The sequence below is a fragment of the Oryctolagus cuniculus genome, chromosome 3 (assembly GCF_964237555.1).
Source record: "Oryctolagus cuniculus chromosome 3, mOryCun1.1, whole genome shotgun sequence".
NCBI classification, from domain to species: domain Eukaryota; kingdom Metazoa; phylum Chordata; class Mammalia; order Lagomorpha; family Leporidae; genus Oryctolagus; species Oryctolagus cuniculus.
Genome location: NC_091434.1, coordinates 44,041,344 through 44,068,229, shown reverse-complemented (window position 1 = coordinate 44,068,229; position 26,886 = coordinate 44,041,344). Strand labels below are relative to the sequence as shown.

Here is a 26,886-nt window from a genome sequence, read left to right as displayed (position 1 = left end):
AACTTGTACATTCCTCTATCCACCTGTCTACCCCACCTGCCTTAGAGATTCTATAATTGAAAATCACTGATTTACTTAAACCTTATCATTTAACAAATTTTTTAAAAAGACTGAGTTATTTATTTGAAAGTCAGAGTTACAGAGAGAGAGAAAGATCTTCCATCTGCTGGTTCACTCCCCAAGTGTTTGCAATGGCCAGGGCTGAGCCAGGCCTAAGTTTAGAGCTTTATCCCACATTGGGCAGCAGGCGCCCAAACACTTAAGCACTCTTTCACCACTCTTCCCAGGCCATTAGCAGGGAGCTGGATTGGAAGTGGAATAGCCAGGACTTGAACCAGCACCAATATGGAATGCCAGTGTTGTAGGCTACAGTTTTACCTGCTATGCTACAATGCTGGTCCCAAACCTTATTATTTTAATAACTATTCAAGTTGTTTTCTACTATATGCCTGCATTGATTTATTTTTAACTTTCTTTTTTTTAGGCTCTTGATGCCTCCAATTTGCTACAAAATATCTCAAGAATGTGCTATTGAAGCAGATATTTTGTCTAGTAGATAAGACACCAATTAAGATGCCTGCATACTACACTGGAATGCCTGGGTTCAATTTCTGGCTCCTGCTCCCAATTCCAGCTTCCTGCAATGCAGACTCTGGAAGGCATAATGTGATGTTTCCAGCCTTAGTCCAACTGGGGAGTGAATTAGTAGATGAGAGTCCTATCTCCCTCTCTGATTCTCTCAAGTAAAAAAAAAAATATGCTATCATTGTTTTTTTTAATTTGCGAGGCTATTACAGATTCCCACATCATCTAAATTCTGTCTCAAACCTCAAGTATACACTTGTCCAAATGCTTACCTCACAATGATTGCAAAATAAACAGTTTTCCTCAACTTCAGCAATATAATAGTTCTCAGAAATGGCAGAATAATAATAGTTTTAAAATCTCCTCCTATAGAATTTTGCAAGACAAAGCCCTTGGAGATTTAAGTCTCCAGGATTTGCTCTAAATTTCTTAAGGATAACGAGGCAATTTCTGAATGCACATCAAAAGTAGCAGGCGGACAACAAGGAAGTATTTGCACAGTATACGTGGTTTCCTCTGACATGAAAGCACAAAAGCTTCTGGAAAGGGGTCACATACCCACTGGAACCATGTCCTGGTACTGTGGCCTGCTGACTGTATTGAATGTACTGGATGGCCTGGGAAGAACTGGTGGTCCTGCATGTCGAGAATCTTCTCCTACCTGCAAACACAAGCATCATTTATGTTCTGTGCTCAGAGCTACAGAGCTTTCTATCAGCAATCTCAACCAAATTGTTCCAAGTACTTAACAATGAGCATGGTGAAATACCAAAGGACTGGAACAGCTGCCAGCTGTGGAGCTGAAACAAGGTTCTCAGTCCTTGAAAGCCCCACTTTAGTAGCTGAACAGAGAGAAGAATGGCACAGCCATATCCTTAAAAGGAGGTGGGATAGTGGCTATTTAGCACTGAAGTAGTTCAATATGCTTATGATTACTAAGAATGCAGCAGCTAAATAGCAGACCTGTTGATCAGGAATAACTTCTGCATTGACAGAACACAACCTGCAACAATACTGTCAATGGGAAGAACTGGGTGGTACAAAATATATTGGGACAGTGCCAAGATGTTCCTTCCATTGGCCAAGGCAGGCCAGAGAATTCCCTGTCTCAGCAGAGGAGGGATGAAGAGCAGCAATCTTCCTGTGGGGTTCTGAGTTAATGTATCATCTCCTTAGAAGCAATTTTACATGCCTATTAGAGCACCTGGCACAACAGCTCTTTCTGGTTTGAGCCTCCCACAACAGGGAGCTAACAGCAGCAGGTGTGGAGGAGCTAAATTGGGTTGCCCTAACCTGAATTATTTATTGTACTTATTATAGATTTAGAAACTCATACACAAAAGCAGATAGCTAAGTATACCCATTAATAGTCTTAGTAGAAAGCTCTAACACTAGTCTAGCTTTGCCTTAGCATTTCCCCCCAAATACTAGAGGTCTTTTAAGACAACAGTAGAACAGTAGAAAAAGCAGAGAACAAAAGGAAAAATAACATAGATTGATATATTGATATTTTTAAAATAGAGCTTGTATTCCCACCCACTGAAACCTTCACAACCATTTTATCATACTACATCAGTTAGCCGTTGGCTGAGGATTTTTCTAAAGATCTAACACAAGAAATATCTTCCCCACCCTTTGCTGCTTGCTTATCCCTCAAGAATGCTCTTACCCATTCTTCAAAGCCTGGTTCAAACAGTCCCTACTCAACGAAGACTTCTCTTCCCTTTGAGATCAAGTCAAATGAATCTCCTCAGAGCTTTTGCTATGCTTGATGTGTATTTCTAAAGTAGTTGTAATTATTAACAGTTTTTATTATTTATCAATTATACTTTAGTAAAGGCAGAAAGAGAAAGAAAAAAATCTATCATTATCTAAAAGGGTAAAGACACACTTTTCCTTCTCTACTATTATAAAAGTTTATAAAGCATTTTTCACTCATGTTTATTCATTTGTATTATGATTTTACAGATTCTCTCTCAATTAAGGAAACACATGTTATTTATTTGTGCCCCCTACAACATCAACCACCATGTCGAACACACGGAGTAGGTGTTTGGTAAGCGTTAATGTGTTGTATGGGAAAGATATCAAGATTTCTACTGACCAGAGGATGGGCTGAATGAGTAGGAGATGGAGGATGGAAAGACTCAGATATACAAGTAGGAGTTTTCTCACCTTGCTTGTTTTGAGTTAGTAGCTTAGAGTCACTCTCTGGGGGGATTCAATCATTAACTACACACTATCAGTCAGTCAGAAAATTTATGACCTCAATATGCTGAGATGTACTTTCCCTCCTGTCAGTAGGCTGCCATGTGTTTTCATTTCTGAGAACAGCCAGAGGTCTTCTCGAGACCTCACTTGTGGAATCAGATTGTGGTAAGGATGTGCACACTTCCAACAGCTGCATCAGAAAAGATGTCCCTGCAAAGATTTAGCAACACCATGGCTGAACGCTGTGTCTTGAGGGAGTTATTTCTGTTCTACTGGTCAGTTAATATCAATAGGATGAGAAATCTTCACTCAAATTTTAACAGACCCCTTAGGGTCCCTCCCTCACAACAGTCTAGTGCTGGACCATGAAAACAATTCCAGTTGTAAGGTAGAAGGTTTAAAAAGCAAGTATATCTAACTATCCTATGCATGTTTCCTAGGAAAACAGTCTTGATTGGCCTGAACAGTCAGACTCATGAACTCACAATAAGGGAAGTGGCTCAAGTGCACTCTCCATGTGAGAAGTCAGACAGTCATAATTATGCTACATATTGCATACAGGTCCAAAGGTTTGTTCTGCTTTTAAGACAAATGCTGCTAGCGTCATCTAGTTCACCACTAATGGTTTATATGAGAGCAAGGTAAAGATTTATTAGCTACTCATAAAACATAAATATTTTTTGTACATACCTCATCCCGCAAAAGATTTATATATCATTTTTATATGAGCTTCTCATGTATATTCTTCTGTGTCTACACTTAAAACCAGCAAGCACATGAGGCATTAGAGCAAGCATGTAAATTATGAAGGGAAATTCCAAGAGTGGAATTTTGATGAACCAAATCCAGTTATTTATTGCATTCATAATTTTTTCTTTTAACAGAAGCTATAAAAATATTGGCCCTACAATATAATATTGAAAATATGACATACACACAGATAGAAAAGGCATGCCAGAAAAGAATCTTAATTCTATTTATCTAAGGAAATTTTTAGAAACAATGTACATCAATGATGACATACACTTGAAGCATAAGCCCATATTAAAGGGGAGAAAATTTGTCCTAAAACATTCCTTCTAGTAATTTAAGCTGCTGAAGGAAAAAGTGAGATTTTTTTGGTCCTTTTGGTTAGGATATTAGAGGGCCCTCATGTGGTTACCATGGGTCACTGCAAAATGACAAAGTAGAGCACAGTAAAATTACAGTAATTCTTAGTTCAGCCAATTTTCTCCAGGCAACTCTCAGATGTATAATAATTTAAAGGAATACTAATGAGGATTCCACAATCCCACAGCCTTGGCTGAATATTTTAATGTAATCTAGCAAACCTAACTTAAAAATTTCTTCCCCATATTTAAGCAAATTTTTATCCCACTGTAACTTTCATTTCTTCGTATGGGGCTCTCCTTGGATGTGCAAAAGGGCTTATCAGCATCTTCTCTTGAACTTCCAGTCATTACTAATTCCTTCTTACTTTTCTTCAAATTAAACCAAATCTTTAATTCTACCAACCTTGCTTCATATATCCTCTCTTTTAAATGTGTAATTTAGGTTATAGGTATGTTCAGAGAAGCCCTGTCAATATCTCAGGGCTTTTCAGCCTCTGAACTACACCCTCTAAATCAAACCAGAAAAACAAAGCACATAATAAAAAGTCAAGCCAATTCCATAAACCACCATATTTTAGGCACTTACACCAACCGACAGCTCAGGCCCTAACGCATGCGACTCACCTCACCGGCACTGTGACTGCGTTGCCTTGTCAGGTGTTGCCGATGAACCAGCGCACTCGTGGGTCTGCTGCTCTGAAGTGGGAGCCGAGGGTCAATGAAAGTGGTAGTACGGGAGTTGTGGTCGACAAAAAATGCCTAGGACGAATCCACATGATTAACCGTCTCTACATGCTAAAACACATAGCTGATCTATTATATCACACATTCAGGAAAAGTTCCACTTTCTGCCAGAAATTTAGCATGCACTTTGGCTTGGGGTGGGGGGGAGGGAGGGAGAATGGTCCCATCTGCTGGTTCATTTCCCAAACGCTGGGACAGTTGGGGGTGGGCCAGGCAAAAGCCAGGAGCCAGGAACTCAATCTGGGTGTCCCATGTGGGTGGCAGCCCCCCGCCCCCGCATCACCTCTGCTTCCCAGGGTGCACATTAGCAGGAAGCAAGAAGCAGGACTTGAACCTTGAACCCAGGTACTCCAATAAGGGATGCAAGTGTACTAGCCAGTGTTCTGTTTTACCAAATGCTCACTCCAGACCCACTTTTGAGTAATAATCTTTGCTCCATGTTCTTGCCCTTGGACAATTTCCCCTTACCTTATTAGGACATATCAGAATAGAGAAAGTCATACTTAAATTGGGTTTAGAATAAAGAGAGTTAGAAGGGACATTATGGTTTTAGGAAATAGTGTTATAAGATAGTATCAAGGAAACGGTCTCAGAGAACCCCATAAAAACAGACAGTAAAGCTTCTTTTAACTGATGTTCTTGTCATCCATGATTATTTTGAAGCTCAATTAGAGCTTCGAGCATCATCAGTTTCTCTTGCTTTTTGCTTCTCTTCCTTCTCCTATGCAGTCAGCCACTAAATCCTTCCCATTTTCCCAGTGTAGTGCCCTCTGTTTGTCCTCTCCCAGTCTGAACTGCATTTGATTTGGAAGGGCTCTATCTTACACATATACATACTTGTAGTTCCTCAGTTGTTCCACGTATCTACCACCTTCATTCACTTATAGGTACCTTGCTAAAAGAAAACTCTTTCTAAACACTTCGTCACCACCCTAATCCAAAGCCCTAATGGCTACCTATCATCTACGGAAAAAACATCCCAATTCTTAGGTCAATTTTTCAAGACCCTAAAAATCCCTTTCATGCCTGGGAGGCCCAGTTAGCCGTCCTTTAGACATCTGTACAAACTCATCACATCGCATCTCCGACTTTGAATTAAATCACTTAAGTTCTCTGAGCTAAAGATTTCTTATAAAATACATATCCCTCATTCATAATAAATATTTCTCATCACAGTGTGCTAGGAGGGTGGAAACTATGTTGCTCATGTGTACTGCAGAACCTGGCAACATGAGATCATGAATGAGCATTAACCATCTATCCCAGTATTCCAATGAAGATGGAATATAGAAACGTTCTTCCATTTGTCTAGGTCTAAAACTCTACACCTGTGTAGAGACAAATGTTGTAAATTTTCATAGAAAATATTCACTCATGGTAATAATAAAACCCATTATCTCAAGTACATTTATAAATTCCATGTTTTCCATAATCAGATAAAGTTACTTAGGTCATCAAGAATGAAAGGGACTGTTAAGAAAACCAGGAGACTTGGTGCTGACAGAACGAGTGTCAGGGCATACGATGCATGCCAAATAACATAGGCCAAGGCAAACTGACTTTTCAGACTAATGGAGCTCAGTTTATAATGTTCCTTAGAAGACTAGGAACGGTGGCCAGCATTGCGGCACAGCAGGTTAAGCCACTGCCTGCAGGCTGGCATCCTTTACAGGAAATGGTTTGAGTCCTGGCTTTTCCACTTCTAATCGAGCTCCCTGCTAATATGCCTGAGAAATCACTGGATGATGGCCCAAGTGTTTGGGCTCCTTCCACTCACATGGGAGACTCCGATAGAGTTCCTGTCTCACAGCTTTGACCTGGCCCCATTCCAGCTGTTGCGACCATTTGGGGAGTGAATCAGCAGATGGAAGACCACCACCACCATCACCACATCCCCCTCCCTGTAACTTTGCCTTTCAAATTAAATTTATTATATTCAGTAAATAAATCTTTTTTTAAAAAAAACTAGGAATGAATACATCTGGGAAAATCCAGAAGCATATGGTATATACATGCCTATTAAGAAAACCATGTTCCTGTTACGAAAAAACATGTTTCTTCACACACATAATTAAAACATGGAGCAGGCCGGCACCGCGGCTCACTAGGTTAATCTGAGCACCCCGGGTTCTAGCCCCGGTTAGGGCACCGGATTCTGTCCCGGCTGCTCCTCTTCTAGTCCAGCTCTCTGCTGTGGCCCGGAGTGCAGTGGAGGATGGCCCAAGTGCTTGGGCCCTGCACCTGCATGGGAGACCAGGAGGAAGCACCTAGCTCCTGGCTTCAGATCAGCACAGTGCGCCGGCTGCAGCTCACCGGCCATAGTGGCCATTTGGGGCATGAAACAACGGAAAAAGGAAGACCTTTCTCTCTGTCTCTCTCTCTCTCTCTCACTGTCTAACTCTGCCTGTTTAAAAAAAAAAAAAATGGAGCAAAATAATCTGTAGGTAGCTCCCAGATAGAAAAAAAAACACGACAGCTTCATAAAGAAATAAGCGTAAGGTTAAGCAACAGATGCACTAGAAAATAAAGCAGAAAAATAGGATAAGAATTTTTCCCACACCTTCCTCTTCTTTTCCAATTTCAGGTACAAAGACTCAGTGAAATGGAGGTTCTGTGTGAGATTTTTGTCATCAGCTTAGCGTCTTGGGTAATACCCCTTCTTCTCTAACCCATCAAGTGAAACATCTTTCTTTTCAAGTATTTGCATAAAGCTATACCAGCAATAAACTCCACACATACTTGTACCGACAGGCCCTGCACCCACATGCCACATGAGCTTCTACAACACTTGTCCATTATTTCTGTCACTATTCAAAAGGCCTTAGTGTAGGGATTGCTTTGCATATATGAACATGGTGACTACCTAGTTAGGTACCATAATTAATCTCTTTATGTAAATTATACTTAACACGCTTTTTTAAATTTTTAAAATATAAACCATATTATTTAAAGCAAAAATATACGTAGTACTAAAATAGCATTGCCTATGTACCTAATTTCTTAGGAATGTTTTATAAGGCCATTAGAGTACAATGATGCACTTTTAATTAGAAGGACAAATGAGTGTCTACATTTAGGTTAATTGTGATTTGTATGTCGTGTCATAGCCTAACTTGATGTTAAGAGGCTGTCTAAAGTCTCTTCTCTGAAGAATTATATTGTAAAAGCCTTTAAGGGAAGGACAATTTCTTATTCATCCTATTATCCCCAATCGCTTTGGGGGCTGTCCCTAGGAGCAAGAGAGTGCTCAGTAAGGATTCCTGACTGAAATATAAAGAGACAACTCACCATTAACTAACCAAGTATTAGAAATTCATGTGCTTTGGGGCTGGCACTGTGGCATAGCAGGTAAAGCTGCTGCCTGCAGTGTCTGCATCCCATATGGACGCTGATTTGAGTCCCGGCTGCTCCACTTCTGATCCACCTCCCTGCTGATGTGCCTAGGAAAGCTGGGGAAAGTGGCCCAAAGTGCCTGGGCTTCTGCACCTGCATAGGGACCCGGAAGAAGATTGTGGCTCCCGGCTTTGGATCAGCCCAGCTCTGGCTATTGTGGCCATTTGCGAAGTGAACACGTGGATGGAAGATCTCTCTCTTTCTCTGCCTCTGCCTCTCTATGACTCTGCCTTTCAAATAAATAAATAAATATTTTAAAAATAAAAAAGAAATTCATGTGTTTTTACATAAGCACAGAAACACTTACAAAAAAAAAAAAAAAACAAACATGAGGGGTATGTGTGTGTGTTTTAGGTGAAAAGAGTGGAAAGCCAAAGACCCTAAGAATACAAACCAGACTAAAACCCAGTGTAGATATGAATAAACTACCAGGTTAACTATAAAAGTAGGAGGCAAACTGATGATTAAATATTTAGGAACTGGAAAAAGACGGGTCTGGTTGTGAGCTCTAGTCCTACCTACAAACTAATTAAATGTTTTAAACCTCAGTTTCTTTTCTATTAAATGAGGATGATATCCTAAGTTAAGTTAAAGGCTAAATAAGATGGTTCATATACATTTTTAACACAATGCCTGTGACTCCTCAAATGTGAGGTATAGCTTATTATTAATAATAGTTTCCAATTATAAAACATTTTTTAAGGATCACAATGTTCCTCGCTACAGCCCATAAACCAGTCTAAAAAAATAAAAGAACTAGTGAAAACTACACTTTCCAGGTTTCCATGTAGGTATGTATGGCCAAGACTAAGTTCTGGCCAATGAGACATCACACTTCTGAGAATTTCTCATTACAGAGAACAAGTTGAGACCTCCTTTTTTCTTCCTCCCTCACATACAGATGTACTAGCTGGAGCTCTGGCAGCCACATGCAGCCATGGAAATGAAGGATGGCTGAGGGGCCGGCGCTGCGGCTCACTAGGCTAATCCTCCGCCTTGCAGCGCTGGCACACCGGGTTCTAGTCCCAGTTGGGGCACAGGATTTTGTCCCGGTTGCCCCTCTTCCAGGCCAGCTCTCTGCTGTGGCCAGGGAGTGCAGTGGAGGATGGCCCAGGTGCTTGGGCCCTGCACCTGCATAGGAGACCAGGAGAAGCACCTGGCTCCTGCCTTTGGATCAGCGCGATGCGGCTGATTGGAGGGTGAACCAATGGCAAAAAGGAAGACCTTTCTCTCTGTCTCTCTCTCTCTCACTGTCCACTCTGCCTGTCAAAAAAAAAAAAAAAAAAAAAAAAAAAAAAAAAAAAAAAAAAGAAGGATGGCTGAGTGAAAAGTGAGAAGGAGCAAAGGGCTTTGGAAATTTGATGAACCGCCTAATAAACCCTTACTTGTTCACTTCTGAACTTCTCTATGTGAGAGAACACAATTGCGTGTTTTAGATTTTGTATGGTGTTCCATCACAGTAAGGCTAAGTTAAATCCTAACTGATAACAATGAAGTCTCTGCACTGCAGAAGAAAGAAATCTCTAAAATTTAAGCCAGAAATATGTACCACTATAAAGAAAGATTTTCATTATTTGATAATGGTATCTTTTTATTGTTCACCTTTAATGCACTGGGTTACAGTTCCCAAGCTAGGAGACATGTATGGTAGGAACTACTCAAGCTGGCCTGGTGGAACTATACTGTGTGTTGTAGAAACTAGTCATCCTCCTGTCTGACTGCAAAGCCTGAAGAATACTAACCTCTTCCCATCCCCACCCCCCGCCCATTCTGCTCATGTCTCTTCTTTTTTTCCACTCTGCTTTCTGCCTACCATCTTTTCTTTATGTTCTTCTACTCCTCTCAAGCCTTGTACGAGTTCAGCACTTGATTTTAGAAAAACATTTAAGTCTGTCTTGAATGAGGCTGACATTAACAGTCACTTGAAATATGGTGAGGCCATCACCATATTTCAACACTGCAAAGACTGCTACTACTGATCCCAGACAGCATATTTCACACACTCTGCACCATTCCCCTCGCTAACCTGCTGGAAGCATGACCTGGCATGGGGGCTTGTGTTTCAGAGTCAAATGGAATGCAGATAATGTTTACAGAGGCTTATCAAATCCCAAGTACTTGGGGCAGAAAGTTCTCCATGAAGACCTCTATCCATACCACACAGCTCCAGCGCTAAGAGAATACAGCACTGGAAGGAATTCCTTGGCGAGAGTGTGGCTCTGCCATGGGCCCACTGTGTGACCTTGGATATTTCCTTAGTGCTCTGCTTTATCCATGTAAAGGGGATTACTCAGGTCATAGCTGAGCTGTAAAAAAAAAAAATGTGTTCTATTTTACGGCGAAGAGAGCAGAGAAAAATCACTGTGAAAATTCTAGGTTTGCTATTTGTGACACACAATCAATTATGTCAAGAAAGTGGATCACTTTCCCTCAGGAAATGCTAACTAGTGCGAGCCAGTAACGAAGCTGACCTGATACTTTTTTTAAAAAAAAATTATTAATATAAAAATAACAGATTTCATGTTTTTCATAGATACAATTCTAAGAAGATAACTATTCCTCCCTCCCTCAATCCCCTCTCCTTCTTTTCCTTTAATTTTTACAATATCATAATTTCAATTTACTTTATAAACACAGGCTTAATGCACCACTAATCATAACATTCAACAAGTAAAAAGTAGAATGATCTTTAATTTGGGTCACTTTTATGTTGTACTTTTTGAATAACCTGCCATTATTTATGAAAGTATTTAGCATGTATTAACTGTCTGGATAGAGTGTGTTGAAGATGTACCTGAGATGAAAAACGCAAAAATAGATCTTTGTCACATGAGCCACCAACAAAGCAAATTTTAAACAACAGCAATTCCCTCCTGTTAAGTCTCATTAAAGACATTCACCAAGCCTTTTAGTGTGGGGCCAACTAAGACCAACAATGAAAAACTGAAAAGGAATGCAAGTGCACAAACTCAAATCTCATTTTAAAAAATTCTATCCTTTCACTGCTTCAGGGCATAGCCAGTGTCAGGAAATATGGGCTGGTTGGAGCCAAGTGGTATTTTAGTGAGGCCAAACAAAATACATTGCTCTCTTTACACAATTCTTCCCTTCTTTTTTTTTTTTAAATTCTATTATTTTAAGAAAAGAAAAAGCCATCAGTATTTGTGAAGAAATCCCAACCTCAGGCTCAACAAATCTAAGCTGAAGAAGTTTGAAATTGTTTCCAGTTAACATTTTGCCAAACCAGGAATATGTATTAAAAGGCCATGTAAACAAAATAAAACAAAAGTGCTTGTAACTATGCTACAGAAAGATATAATATCAAGTCTTCTATATTTCTCTCTCTAAAGAGCTATGGAAACAAAGAAAGGACAATGACTGTCAAGTCAGAAGTGCTGCATATTGGATTTGTTCTAAATTCTGGTTTTTTTCAGCCCTACAAATTCTCTGGAATATTCAAAAAGCAACATGTAATCTGTTTTAATTTTTATAAAGACTGTATTTATTCATCCATTCTCTCCCTTCCAAAATATAAATCTTGTCTTAGCTCCCAACCCTCATCCCAGTATCTCCCCAATTGCTTGGAATAAGCAAGCTATTATTTTCTCTATATTAAAGCTTAGACTTTCTCACCATAGTAGAGATGAAAAGAGCTGAATGAAAGAGTTTATTCTAAATAAAAATTAGCCATGTTAATTGGTTCTTTTGAAGGAACGAGTAGTTTCAAATATTTCATGACATTTGCATCAGTCACAAAAATAAGGTTAAAGGTTATTTTGTTAAAGTTCTGTGATCCTAGCTCTTAAGTTGCTAAGAGAGATCTATGATACTTGGCATAGTGTTCTGCAGAGAGCTGGTTGGTGGATGTGGGTAGGCACAATACAGCTGGCCCTCTGTGTCTATAGTTTCCACATCCTTGGATTTAACCAACTGTTCACAGAAAATATTGAAAAAGGGACAGGCATTTGCATGGTGGTTAGGGTGCTATTTGAGATTCCAGCATCTCATATTGGAGTGCCTAGGTTTAAGTCCTGGCTCCACCCCAACTTTCTAGTAGTATGCACCTTGAGAAGCAGTGGTTAATGGCTCAAGTGATTGAGTCCTTCTTGCCACCCACATGGGAGACCTGGATGGAGTTCCTGGCTCCTGGCTTTGGCCTGGCCCAGTCCTGGCCTTTGGGGCCATTTGGGGAATGAACCAGTGGATGGAAGATTCTCTCTCTCTCTCTCTCTCTCTCTGTGTGTGTGTGTGTGTGTGTGTGTGTCCTTCTCTCTCAATAAATAAACATTTTAAAAAACAGTTACAGAGGATCATATAGGCTATGTGCAAAAATACCAGCATATCACTGTGGAAGATTGAGAAGGGAATTACCCAAATTAACACATTAGGCAGAGTGGAAAGGCATTACCATGAAATTTTAAAATAGCATATTTAAAAAGACATCCAATACAAGTCATGAGGACAATTACTGACAAAGAAAAGCCCAAAGGCCATCTCCATACTTGGTCAGTTCCTTCAAGATTCCATGAATCTGGCACTTCACTCAGAAATACACCTACAAAACCACAATGTGTTCTATTATCTCATTCAAAAGGCATGCAGCCTTAGAAATGTACTTTATTTTTTGCCATTTGCTTTCTATTTGTGCTTACCTGTGAGTTATTTTTTAACCTAGCATCTTTTACTCCTTAAAAATAGACATGAGATCCTCAAAAACAATGTGCTATCTATAAATTTAGAGTTTAATTTCATCTCCAGCCAGATTGCTGTGTAACTTCTAGTAACTAAGACAGGGAACCACCACAAAGAGATACTAGTTATTGCAAACATATTAAGGAGATGTGCCACAGAAGGAACACATGAAGTGGCCAACAGACAAAAGACAATTTTGCAAAGCATAGAACTTGTCCTGCCCAGAGATGTTTGGAATCCACTTTGGGACCCTAAATATTAAGATGTATGTTACTCACTGAGATAAGTAGAATTAGACCCATCAGTGGCCATCAGTTTCATGTAGCATTGAAACTAGGGTTTCAGTTGTCCAGAGAAAATTTCTGCAACTGCAGGGCCATTAAGTTCTGGCAAAAGGAGAACTCTCAAGCAGGCTCAGCTGGTAGTAATTTCCACCGTACAACTATGTGTTCTGTTCTAAAATCTATCCTTATTACCACAACTGCTACTTGCTTTTGTTGTCAAAGTTGGTATTTGGGCCCTTTTGATGCTTGAACTCCCAATCTGATACCCAAAGTCACAAATACCTGGGGTTACAAAGCTTGGATATAGAAGAGTACTTCAAAAAGTTTGTGGAAAATATGTATTGCAAAAAAAATTCATGGATTTTAAAATAAATGTATATTGTACAGTAAAATAAATTTGTTTTAATTTCACTTTTCCATGGTCCCCTGAAGTTCTCTTACAGAAACGGATGCCAATTTAGCTAGGAGAGAGTATGGGGAGAAGATGACAGAGTAGGGAGGGTGCTTGCAGCTCTAGTCTAGGAGAAGATAGCTTAAAAAAAAGTGGAAAGAGTGCATTCTCAGGGAAGAATTCAGGAGAGAACAACAGAAGAAACTACGAAAATTGGAGGGACACAGTGGTCCTACGTGCAGGGGGAGGACACGCACCACTCAGTACTCCAACAGCAGAGGGCCTCTGCACCAGCATTGGAAAATGAGGTAAGACCAGACTGCAGCAGTCCAAGCCAATCGCAAAAAAAAAAAAAAAAAAAAAAAAAAAACCTGCAGGAAGAGCCTAGAGGAAATCCAGCTTGGAGTCCTGTGGGGGTTAGTGTACCTGCCAAATTAGGGGAGAAAAAACAAAGGTGGGGCAGGTCTTCTCTCTCCCCAATCACTCTACAACAGCATCCCGTGATAGCTAACAGAGAGAAGGTGCCATTTGGACATATGTATAAGCTGCTTCAGCTCATGTCCGCACCCAGCAACCAGCCAAGTAGAGGCTCCTGAGTCTGGTGGGGAGAACAGATGGGTCTGGGTGCTCGTGACTGTAGGAGGCTAGTGTGCTGGCACTATGAAAACACTGAGGCTGAGGGGGAGGACTCAGGGTGTGGCTGGGATTTGGGGCAGTCATTGTAGGGAGCTCCACATGCTCAGGGATCCCTAGTTACCTGGTGAGGGACATTGCTGGGGAATCTGATCTTACACTGAGGACTGCACAGATCCTTTGTGTGGTCTTTGTGGCAGAGCAGATGAATAAGATAGCCTCTGGGGCTAGCGCCCAGGCACTGGTCTCCCTTGAGCAGAGAAGCTCAGCTGAGTCTATACCAACAGACAAGAACAAACCTCCCCTCTGGTAAAAAAAAAAAAAAAAAAAAAGAAGGGGGGGCATTTACCACCCCAAACCTGGGAGTGTCACCTCAGACACATCCTTCACCCTGGAGCACCTAACAGAGCTCCCCGGTCACACCCATCACATGCCTCTAGGCATTCCCTGAAAGCAGACAATCCACTAATCCACTCATAGTCCAAAGACAAAAGCCACCACAGTGAAAAAAAAAAAAAAAACAAGGAAACTATTAAAAGAGACAAAGAAGGGCACTATGTAATGATTAAGGGATCACTTAAGCAGGAAGCTCTTTGTGTAAACTTGAGAAATAACAAATTTCATACCATTTTTCTTGTTATGCATGTCATTTCATAGCATTATCTCTGTTACACTCTGCAATGCAGCTTCCATGATTTCATTTGAATGTTAAGAGTCTCCTGAAATTCACCCATTATTTCCTCACAGGAGCAGACATTCTCTCCTGGTACTTTCCTTCTTTATGCCTCCCTAGTCCCATTTTCTTTCTCTTATAGTGTCTCTCTCTCTCTCTCTCTCTCTCTCTCTCTAAGATTTATTTATTTATTTAAAAGGCAGAGCTACAGAGAAGCAGAGGCAGAGGCAGGGGGAGAGAGAGAGAGAGAGAGAGAGAGAGAGAGAGAGAGGTCTTCTATCTGCTGGTTCTTTCTCCAGATGGCCACACCAGCTGGAGCTGTGCCAATCGGAAGCCAGGAGCTTCTTCTGGGTACAAGGGACCAAAGACTTGAGCCATCTTCTATTGCTTTCCCAGGCCATAGCAGAGAGCTGGATTGGAAGTAGAGCAGCCGGGACTTGAACCGGTGCCCATATGGGATGCCGGCACTTCACCCGGCAGCATTACCCACTACTCCACAGCGCCGCTCCCCCTATAATCTTTTTTTATCAAAATCCCGCTGATCATCAAAGGCTCAGCTAAAGCATTACTTCTGCTGTGAAAATTTTCCAGGTATTTCATGCCAGGAAAAAAGTCATTGTGCCCGGAACCTATGCATAACCTACATCAGCGCTGTGACACACATTCTTTCAAAATCCAGAGGAGAGGCATTCTGGGTGAGATGGCAATGTCTGTGGGAAGAGTGTTTAGTGGCCTCACACAGGTAGCATGTGATTCTATACAAATATATGGATCTGATTTCAATTCCAGTTGTAAGTTATATTTCAAGTATGTTTTTATTTTTTTTACTTTAAATTTCCTTTTTTTAGTTTTTAACAGATTCAATGTGATTTGTAGATACAATTCTAACAGGATAACAAAATTCCCTTCCTCCTTCCCTTTCTCCCATCCCTTCCACCCTCCTTCCTTCTCCCTTTCTGTTTTTTGTTTTGTTTTTGAGATAACACAATTCAAATTTACATTACATTAAAAAGGCTTAAGATTTCACCAAGGGGCCAGTGCTGTAGTATAGCAGGTAAAACCACTGCCTATAGTGCCAGCATCCCATATAGGTGCTGGTTGAGTCCTGACTGTTCCACTTCCAATCCAGCTCTCTGCTATGGACTGGGGAAGCAGCAGAAGATGGCCCAAGTCCTTGGGCCCCTGCACCCACATGGGCCAGGAGCTCCTGGCTCCTGGCTCCTGGTTTCAGATCAGTGCAGTTCCAGGTATTGTGGCCATCAGGGGAGTGAACCAGCGAATGGAATACCTCTCTCTCTGTCTCTCTCTCTCTCTCTCCGTGTGTTCTCTCTGTAACTCTGCCTTTCAAATAAATAAATATATCTTTTTTTTTTTAAAAAAAAAAAAGACCACAATATATCATTGTGCTTGCAGCCACATTAATAAAAAAGACTTCCAACAGCTAGGTATTTATTTTAATGTGACAGTGGAGTTCTGTCTTACAATAGACCTTGTCACAGATTCTTGGAAAAATCAGCCTTACAAAATAACTTATTCTAATAACCTTTAATTTCATTTCGTCTTCTCAGACTGAAAAAAAGGAAGAATTTGAACATTAGCAGAAAGAGCTGTAGAAAGTCTGCAAACCAACCATCACCAAGCTGTACCAGAGCGCAGGAGGCATGCTTGGGGGCTTCCCTTGTTGGGGAGTGCCTCCATGTGATGGTGCTTCCTCAGGCCAACATTGAAAAGGTTGATTAAGCCAATCCCAGTGTAGATGCAGCATTGTTCCACATGGTAAAACATGGAAGGACCCAAATTTGTAACAAATTCTGTGTCAGTTTTAAAGTTCAGCTGCTATAGTAAATTACTGGGCATTCCCAGTACTTGAATTTGGAACATGTGCACAGGGAAAAGAAATAACAATGCAGTTTATAAGCACTGTACCCTAAGTGGAAAATGTAATGTCTTAAATAAACATGCATTTAACATTGGCCAAAAACAGAGTAAGAAGTTTAACAAGTAAAAAGCAAAAAGACCCTAGTTTAGTGGGAATATAGACAATAGTCATAAACAATAATTGAATGGAAAAATAACCATTTCGCCAAAATACAGTAAATTTTAAAGTAATCACAGGTCATTAAAACTATAGCAGTATAATATTCTTAACCATTGGTTTGACAAAGGTGTAAAACAATATTTACAAAACTATATTTGCAGCAATACTGATATACACAGATATTTTGATTTTTGTTTGGTTTTTAAAACTTAGCTCCCACATATAAAGGAGAACATGTGGTATTTGTCTTTCTTGGTCTGGCTTATTTCACTCAACATGATGTCCTTCAGTTGTATCCATTTTGCTACAAATTGTAGAATTTTACTCTTTTTTTATAGCTGAGTAATATCCCATTGGGTATATATATCACATTTTCTTAATCCAGTCATCTGATGACAGACATCTTGGTTGATTCCAAATTTTGGCTGTTGTGAACAGTGTCGCTATAAATATGGTGGTACAGTGGCCAGCGCTGTGGCATAGCAGGTGGGGCTGCCGCCTGCAGTGCTGGCATCCCACGTGGGTGCCAGTTCGAGTCCCAGCTGCTCCAATTCCAATCCAGCTCTCTGCTATGGCCTGGGAAGGCAGTGGAAGATGGCCCAAGTCCTTGGGCCCTTGCACTCGCATGGGAGACCAGGAAGAAGCTCCTGGCTCCTGGATTTGGATCGGTGCAGCTCCGGCCATTGCGGCTAACTGGGGAGTGAACCAGTGGATGGAAGACTTCTCTCTCTGCTTGTCTTTCTCTATGTATCTCTGACTTTCAAATAAATATACATACGTACATTTGATAGACTCTCTTCAAGTCTTTTAGGTAGTAGGATTGCTGTCTTATGGCAAGTCTAATTCTAATTTTTAAAGAAATCTCCACACTGTTTTCCACAGTGGTTGCACTAATCTACATTTCCACCAACAGTGTATAAGCGTTCCCTTTGTCCACATCCTCACCAGCATTTGTTACTCCCTCTGTTTTGGATTTTAGCCTTTGTGACAGGGGTCAGGTGATATCTTATTGTGGTTTTCATTAGCATTTCCCTGATGGCTAGTGATGTTGAAAATTCTTTTCATATATTTGTTGGCCATTTGTATTTCTTCTTTTGAGTCTGTTTATTAAAGTCCTTTGCCCATTTCTCAACTTGTTTGGTTGTTTTTTGTTGCTGTTGTTGAGTTTTTTAAGTAGCTAATATATTCGGGATATTAATCCTTTGTCAGATAGATGGTTTGTAAATTTTTTCCCCATTATTGGATGTCTCTTCACTCTACTAATCATCTGCTTTGCTGTACAAGCTTCTGAGTTTGATATAGTCCCATTTGTATAGTTTTGCTTTTGTTGCCTGTACTTTGGGGTTCTTGTCCAGGAAGTCATCCACTACACCAATGTCTTTGAGTGTTTCCCCTACATTTTCTCCCTGAAACTTCATAGTCTCATGTCTTAAGTCTAGGCCTTTGATCATCTTGAGTTGATTTTTGTATATGACGAAAGGTATGGATCTACTTTCATTCTTCTACATATATACATCGCGTTTTGCCAGCACCATTTGTTAAAGGATTATCCTCACTCCACTTTATGGTCTGAGTACTTTTGTCAAAAAACAGTTTGGCTGTATGTATGTGGGTTAATTTCTGGGCTCTCTGTTCTGTTCCACTGATCTATTTATTAGTTTCTATGCCAGCACTATGCCATTTTAATTACTATAATTTTGTAGTATGCTTTGAAGTCAAGTGTTGTGATACCATTAGCTTGATTTTTCTTGTTCAAAATTGCTTTGGATATTACAGGTCTTTTGAGATTCCATATGAATTTTAGGATTGCCTTTCCTAATTTTATAAAGAATGTCATTGGTATTTTGATCGAGATTGCATTGAACCTGTAAATTGCTCTAGGTAGTTTAGATATTTTAATGATATTCTTCTGATCCATGAGCAAGGAATATCTTTCTATTTTTTTGTGTGTCCCTCATGACTTCTTTCATCAATGCTTGATAATTTTCATTGTTGAGGTATTTCACTTCTTTGGTTAAATTTATTCCTAAATATCTTATTTTTTGTAGTTGCTGTGAATGAGATTTCTTTCTTGATTCCTCTTTCTGTGAGTTCATCATTAGCATATAAAAAAGCTACTGGTTTATGTATGATTATTTTATATCCTGCAAGTTTACTAAATTGGTTTATCAATTCTAACAGCTTTTTGGTGGAGATTTAGGTTTTTCCATGTACAACATGATGTCATCTGGAAACATGGATAATTTGACTTCTTATTTTCCAATTCTGATGCCCATTATTTCTTTCTCCTCCCGAATTGTGCTTGCTAAAGCTTCCACTACTCTGTTGAGTAAGAGTAGGGAAAGTGGACATTCAAGGATGCTTTTGAAATTCTACCTTCATGACTGAAGTGATGGTAACTGCAATCACCTTGCTCTTGGAAGGCTACTGCTGAAGCAAGAGTGCAAGTCTAGCAGAGACACTACATTAACAACATTTGAGGTAGAGGAAGAGAGAGCATTCTGGGTTATTAGACAGGTTTAAGGCAGAAGAAAACATCCTTCAGAGGTCAAGAACAATGTACATAAAAGGATCAAAGAGGTAAAACTACATAATTCTAGAGAAAAATATAGGACTATTCATTTGTAGCCTTGGGCTACAGAATATTTTCTTAGATATAACACCAAAAATAAATTACAAACAAAAGAAAATACAAATAAACTGGACTGTATTAAAATTAAAAACTTTTGTGGTGGGTATTTGGTCTACTGGCGGAGATACCAGTTAAGACACTCACATCCCATGACAGGGTGCCTGGGTTTGCTTCTCAGCTCTGACTCCTGACAGTTCCTGTCAATGTAAACCCTAGAAGGCAGCAGGAATGGCTCATGGAATATGGTTCCCAGCTCCAGGTTTCAGCCCTGCCCAGTCCTGGCCCTTGTGGGCATTTGGGGAGTGAATCAATGGATGGGAGATCTCACTCGCTCTCTGTCCAGTACTCTCCTTCCCAACCTCTCTCTGTTTCTCAAATAAGTTCTTTAATTTTTAAATTGCCTCTAAAATAATACATAAAGATAATGAAAAACAACCCTGAGAATGGGAGAAAATATTTGCAAACCAGATACTGATAAGGGCCTTGTATCCAGAATATATAAAGAAATTCTGTAACTCAATAATATAAAGATAAAAACACATTTAAAAATGGGAAGGGGCTGGTGCTGTGGCGCAGCAGGTAAAGCCACTGCCTGCAGTCCTGGAATCCCATACGGGTGCCAGTTCAAGTCCCGGTTACTCCTCTTCTGATCCAGCTCTCTGCTATGGCCTGGGAAAGCAGTAGAAGATGGCCCAAGTCCTTGGGCCCCTCCACTGTGTGGGGGACCCAGAAAAAGCTCCTGGCTCCTGGCTTTGGATCAGCCCAGCTCTGGCCATTGTAGCTACTTGGGGAGTGAACCAACGGATGGAAGACCTCCCCCCCCCCCCCGCCTTTGCCTCTCTGTAACTCTTCCTTTCAAATAATAAAATCTTTTTTAAAAAAAAATAGGACACAGAATTTGAACATACATTTTTCCAAAGATATACAAATGGCTAATAAGAAAATGAAAAGATAATTAATCTATTAATTTTACAGATAAGAAGCCTCAGAATCAGGGAATTTAAAAGATGCCTCCCAAGATAGTTAGTGGCCCACTGAGTTCTAGACTAGGCTTGGTATTAGTTAAGTGAGTGTTGGTGTTATATACAGAAAGACCTAGATTGGTAGTCAAGATTTTCCCCTTACACAATTAACTTAGCCTCTTTGATCTTTGACTTCTACATATGTAATGAAATTATTTCTCAAGATTGTTGTAAAAATTAAATGAGCTAGTACAATGTCTATAGCATAGAGCCTGGTTATTAATAAGCCAACCATATAGGGTGAACTCCATTCTTGGCAAATATACTGCTTTCCTAGCATGAGGCCTTATGATATTTAAGCTCAAAGCCATGTATGTGATGTCCTCTGCTAGAACACACTTGTGATTCGACCAAAGCCTAAATGTATGATTCAGGATTGAACGGTACCAGTAATCCTAGCATCTGCCCTTGAACTTCTGTTCTTCGTGATGCTAAAGAATCTCTCATTTCCAAAGACCTTTCCTTCCAGTAGAGTATAGTGATTAAGAGTCACACTCCTAGAATTGAAATCCTGGATTGCTCACTTTCTTGCTAATGCATACTAATTAACTATTTGACACCTCCAAAGTAAAAGTAGGACACACTCCACCTACAGTAAAATGTAGGTAATAATAAAACCCACCTCATAGACTGCCATGAGGTACAAATGAAATATTCCATGGAAAAGTACCTAGTATAGTGCCTGGAACATGGTGCTACATTATTAAATACAGGCATAATCATCATCATTTTTCTAATAATACCCGATTCTCCGTTTTTGCTCTTTAATTGTAAATTTTAAATTAATATTTTGCTTCCCTATATATATATTTTTTGGACAAGCAGAGTGGACAGTGAGAGAGAGAGAGAGAGAGAGAAACGTCTTCCTTTGCCGTTGGTTCACCCTCCAATGGCCACCGCGGCCAGTGTGCTGCAGCCAGCGCACCGCAGTGATCCGAAGCCAGGAGCCAGGTGCTTCTTCTGGTCTCCCATGGGGTGCAGGGCCCAAGCACTTGGGCCATCCTCCACTGCACTCCCTGGCCACAGCAAAGAGCTGGCCTGGAAGAGGGGCAACTGGGACAGAATCTGGCGTCCCGACCGGGACTAGAACCCCGTGTGCCGGCGCCGCAAGGTGGAGGATTAGCCTATTGAGCCACAGCGCCGGCCCTGCTTCCCTATATTTTTATGTGACTCAAACACATTTTTCACCCTTCAACTTCCAGAGTACATCAGATATAGAATCTTACAAAATCTCATTCAATTTCAACCCTTGGCCATCAGTACAGAAAACTAAACAAAAACTCTTCCAAAGTTGAAGACTGCTAAAGTGCAGTATAAGCAGTTACCATCTTATTTAAACATGTAATGTGAAAAAAAAAAAAAAAAAAACAGCATAAGAGAGGTCAAATGGACCAAATCTAATAGCTTCTACTGAGAGTGTAGGAGGCAGAAGGAGCAAGAACGGGAAGGGATCCTGGAAACTTCGTCTTGGTTTTTCCAACAGAGATTACTCAATAACATGGAAACTACAGGTGACAGGTTTCATTCATCAACTTGTAAAAATCTTCTGGGTGAAAGGACTGGGTTAGAAGAAAGAATGATTCAAAGATAAATAAAACAACTCTCAGAAATGGGCTCCTCTGTTGGAGAAGGTAAGACATGTCAAAAACTGTACCAGGAGACAGATGGGAATAGCTGTCATGAGACAACACAAGCAAAATTACACTGGAATTCAAGAAAGATGCAGAGGACTATGCCTCACAGACTATGAGCAACTCAGCCATAATCCACCCTTGTATTCTATGTCCTTCTCAGGGTCCCCAAAGCTCTTACTGGCCATTGCAGCCATTTGGGGACTGAACCAGCGGATGGAAGATTTCTCTCTCTCTCTCTCTCTCTCTCTCTCTCTCTAACTGCCTTTCAAATAAACACATCTTTTGAAAAAAGATTATCAGAACTCAAGACAACAGTTTCAATGAATGTTTGAGGGTTCCTCGCATAAGGACATAGTCCTAAGGGCTTTTGAGGATGCTAAGGGAGCCTGGGGTTGGGACTTCAACCACATTCAAGGAGGTAGGAACTTTTACACATGTCATTTACGGGCAGCCTACTGGATGAATTGTTCTTAGCTCAACGGGCTTAGGAGCTCAGTCCCTCTCCTGAGTTTACACATGCCTGTAACAGCTATTTCTGACTGCCTGTAATTTCTGAGATGACAACTTGGAGCTGAATTTAGAATGAAGAAGAGGCTACTGTGGTATCATTGCTACAGAATACTTGAGCAGAAAGTAGCATTTGCTGAGTGCTGAGCATGTTCTATTTGCTCTGAAAGATCTTCCTCTAATATACTTTAATTCCCACTTTGTTCAAGTATCTGTTCACCTATGGCTTTACCTATAAGGCCTTCCACAACCATCCTATATAAAATAACATTCTCCATTCCTGCCTTTCTTTAGACCCCATCTCCTGCTTTATTCTCTAAACCACAGAATTAATCAGATCTGGGCAAACTGTTTCTTTAACGATTTGTCTGTCACTTGCCTCTGTCTGAAGAATGGCAGGTCAATGAAGTAGCTGGATTAGCTCTTTTGTGTAGGTGTTCAATAAAGATTTGTTGGACAAACAACCTGAGGATTGTTCAACCCTTTAAATATCAAGTCATTTTAATCATTCCTACTGTCCAAGTTACATATTCCAAGGCTTTTTATAGTCAGGAAAACTGAAGCTGGTTACTTACCACTTGGAGAGCACCACGCTGTACACAAGAGCACAGCCCCTTGAACAGAACGCCGGGCCAGAGCCCAGCTCAGCCCCTGCCTATCTCTGTGATACGCCACTGGGATCATTCTGGACCTGGGCTCCTTATCTATAAATGTGGTTTGCTGCTTTATCAAATTGTAGAGAGAACCTTCCACCTATAAACAGTTTAAACTATTCATGGATCACGGTAGGTGCTATATAAGAATTAAACAAATAAAACAAAAATCTCAGCTGAGAAACACCTTCTGGAAAGTACTAACTTTCTCATTCTGATTTTACTCATACAACAACTTCCTGATTGCAACCAGCCTTTCTGGTTAATCTGTCTACAAAGGAAGTACAGATGTGGTTACTCTGGCCTGTGTGACCCAGTTACCTATTTCTTGTCAAAAATTAATCAACGAGTCATGTTTAATGTGCTAACAAAATCAGGGTTCTGAACCAACACGACTGAGGCCCAAACCCAGACAGTATCATGAAGACACACCCTGTGTCAGGTACTTGTTCAGGGATGTCTAGGCATCTTCCCCAAACAACCCTACAGTTTTTTTACTCAAGTTTCTATAATATAAGCTGTACAACTAGCAAGAAGGAAGTATTATTGCCTAAGAAACTTTTCTGTAATCAGCAGAAAATAGTGAGAGATGACAGATGCAAGAACATCTAATGAAAAGCGCATCTCACCAACTTCATTACCTCCCCCCGCCCCATATACTACTTTAGAATGCTTTTGTAACTACTTGTCCTTACAAACACCCTGCTTGTCCAGGTTTCTCCTGGACCAGGCTGGAGCCAAGTACCAAAGCCACAAGCAGCCATTCTCAGGAATCACTCATTCAGCAGCTCCCTGTGGAAATTCCTGTGTTACCTTGCCCTGATGATCATGTTTCATTTCCCAGCCCCTTGGCAGCTCCAGCTGTTTGTTCGCAAACATGTTGAGGAATCCTACAAGGTCCCGGTTATGCTGGTAGCGTTCAAAGTGGTGGGTGTCCCGCCGGACTTTGGTGATCATGTGCTTCAAACACGTGTTGTTTGTAAACATGCGGTAGGCACTCTGGAGAAAAGAATGGAAAGCCAACATTAACGTGCTGGTGACACAGACATCATGAATACCACATATGGGTATATCTATTCTTCTAGTAGGAAACTTACATAAAATGCATATATTGGCTTCAACATAACTCTATAGATTTATATGCAGAAACATCAGACACAGCAAAGTATCTTGAACCAAATAAAATACAAAGACAGTAAAAGGTAAGGCAGTCTTCATCATTTATGTCTAGTTTCCTAAAGAACAAAGATGCTGTGGTTTCTCCTTTCACTAGGGGCATTAGGAGGTCCTAAAGTTGGTTTTATACAAAACACACAGTCAAAATTAAACCATGTTGGGGATGAATATACCACCTTACAGTGAACCTTGACACAGCCAGTTCTCCCTCCAGCATTAGACCAGATCCCTGGCCCCTCGGGTCAGCATAGTTAACACCTGGTGTCAAGCTGCATGGAAGAATACTTATCACATACTTGAATATTAGAAGTAAATGCAATGGAATGAGTTGTTCTTACTGGCAGCCATGTTCAACTGAGATCACTTTAGACTGAAGTTTTCATCTCACACCTTCTTGGAGGTATAAGGTCAGTGACTGAAAGAGTAGGCAGAACTGCCTGGACTGTATTATCTCCTTATTTTAATTTCCCTCTATCTCTCTCATTTTTCTGTGTATATGACATTGAATTTATATGGTTAAAACTCAATAAAACTCAATAAAAACTAATTACCTGGCAAAAGCTTTATATCTTTCATCTGTATAAACTCAAAGACTCCAAGGCATTGATTATAAGTCACGGGTTGTCCACAGTTGAGTCAGTCAACAGATACTCTTTGCATGATACCATGTGCCAATCAGCAGAAAAGGAACAACAGCATGAGAGCTATTTCCTTGTGATATTCATGGAATCGACCAGACCATGAATGATCTATATCAGAATTCAATTTTTTAATTTTTATTTTATTTTTAAAAAGATTTTATTTATTTATTTGAGAGGTAGAATTACAGAGAGAGGAAGAAACAGACAGCAAGGTCCTCCATCCTCTGGTTCACTTTCCAAATAGCCAAAATGGCTGGAGATGGATCAATCCGAATCTAGGGCCCAGGAGCTTCTTCCAGGTCTCCCATGTGGGTGCAGAGGCCCAAGCACTTGGGCCATCTTCCACTGCTTTCCCATACGATTAACAAAGAGCTTGATCAGAAAAGGAGCAGTGGGGACAGGACATATGGGATGCCAGCACTGCAGGCAGAGGCTTAGCATACTACACCAAAGCACCAGTCCCATTTAAATTCTTTTTAGATAGATTAAAAGGGCTTTGGATACCTCCTATCTTTAATATCTCCAGGACTTCATTCTAAGTCTGGAGGCCTTCAAACTTATCTTCATGGGTTCTGTAATTTATTTCAGTCTAAGACAACCCAAGGCAAAAACACCAGATTTCTTGGAAACCATTTCAATGTTCATAAACATTTACTGCTTTTGCTATGCCCACTACTGTGTTAGTTATTAGGAATAAAAGATAAATGAGTATTAGGATAATCAACATTACTCCATTCTTTCCATTTTCCCTCAAGACTTTTTGTGTACAATTCAAAACATTGATCTAGCCAAAATGAGTGCTTCTAGCATTTTCTTCCCTTGGGCACAGCAAGCACAGCCATTAGAAATGTTGATGTGCTAGCTGTTCCAGAGCCTGGGTCCCTGGGTCTCTGAATCACTTCAGGTATCAGAAAATCCTAAAAGCCCAATCTGGAAAGAGAAGCAAACCTGTGTTGGCTCAAAACACTGAGATTTGTTGGTCACTTTTACTGAAGTGTTACCTAAGCTATTCTCACTGACTCATCATCATCACATTCTTTTTGCTTCATATTAAAATCCAGGGGCTGGCACTATGGCATAGCAGGTAAAGCTGCTGCCTGCAGCACTGCATCCCATATGGGTGCTGGTTCGAGCCCCAGCTGCTCCACTAATGATCCAGCTCTCTGCTATGGCCTGGGAAAGCAGTAGAAGATGCCACAAGTCCTTGGGCCTCTGTACCCACATAGGAGACCTGGAAGAAGCTCCTGGCTCCTGGCTTCAGATTGGCCCAGCTCCAATTGTTGTGGCCATTTGGGGAGTGAACCAGCAGATGGAAGCCCCCCCCCCACCCCGCCTCTGCCTGTCTATAACTCTGCCTTTCAGATAAATAAATGAAATCTTAAAAAAAAAATCCTGTTCCCTAATCAAAAAAATGGAATGGAGAAAGGGAAAGAGGGGGAAAGAGATGAGGATGGAAGGAGGAAGAGAGGAAAGGAGGAGGAAGACCATGGTGATCCATCCTCAAATCTTAGCTCCTTTACATCTGAGAATAAAATACTCTGGGGTTGTATTTCAAGCTCAGTCTAAATGAGAGGAGGTTTTGCTTGTTGTGAGAGCAGTTGTGGAGTTGAGTGCACAGAGTGCTGCCAAAACAGGCAGGCCTATGCAGGGGCTCTGGGCAATTAGAAAGCATGAGAGAGTAAGAATGTGATACCATGAAAACCGAGAAGGAGACTAATAAAAGAAATTGGAGGTTGTCAGAGACAAACTGCAGCTAATAGTTTAACCTGTGGCTGACCCTGCCCTGGAGTTTTAAATGCAGTCAGTGAGGCGTCTGTTTTCTGCATTTGGCTCCATCTTGCCGATAGACTTTCTCATAGGCCACT

At 40.6% G+C, this 26,886-nt stretch overlaps 1 protein-coding gene across 11 annotated transcripts in view; it reads right to left on the bottom strand.

Annotated features, from left to right (window-relative positions):
- Positions 1 to 26,886, bottom strand: part of HECW2 (HECT, C2 and WW domain containing E3 ubiquitin protein ligase 2) — a 445,235-nt gene that overhangs the window by 79,558 nt on the left and 338,791 nt on the right. For all 11 annotated transcript variants that reach the window (XM_051849334.2, XM_051849331.2, XM_051849332.2 and 8 more), the window contains 3 exons: positions 24,018 to 24,203; positions 4,533 to 4,667; positions 1,144 to 1,246 (listed from right to left, as the gene is read on the bottom strand). In XM_051849334.2, the coding sequence (XP_051705294.1) occupies positions 1,144 to 1,246; positions 4,533 to 4,667; positions 24,018 to 24,203 (424 nt within the window). The remainder of the gene's footprint in view (positions 1 to 1,143; positions 1,247 to 4,532; positions 4,668 to 24,017; positions 24,204 to 26,886) is intronic.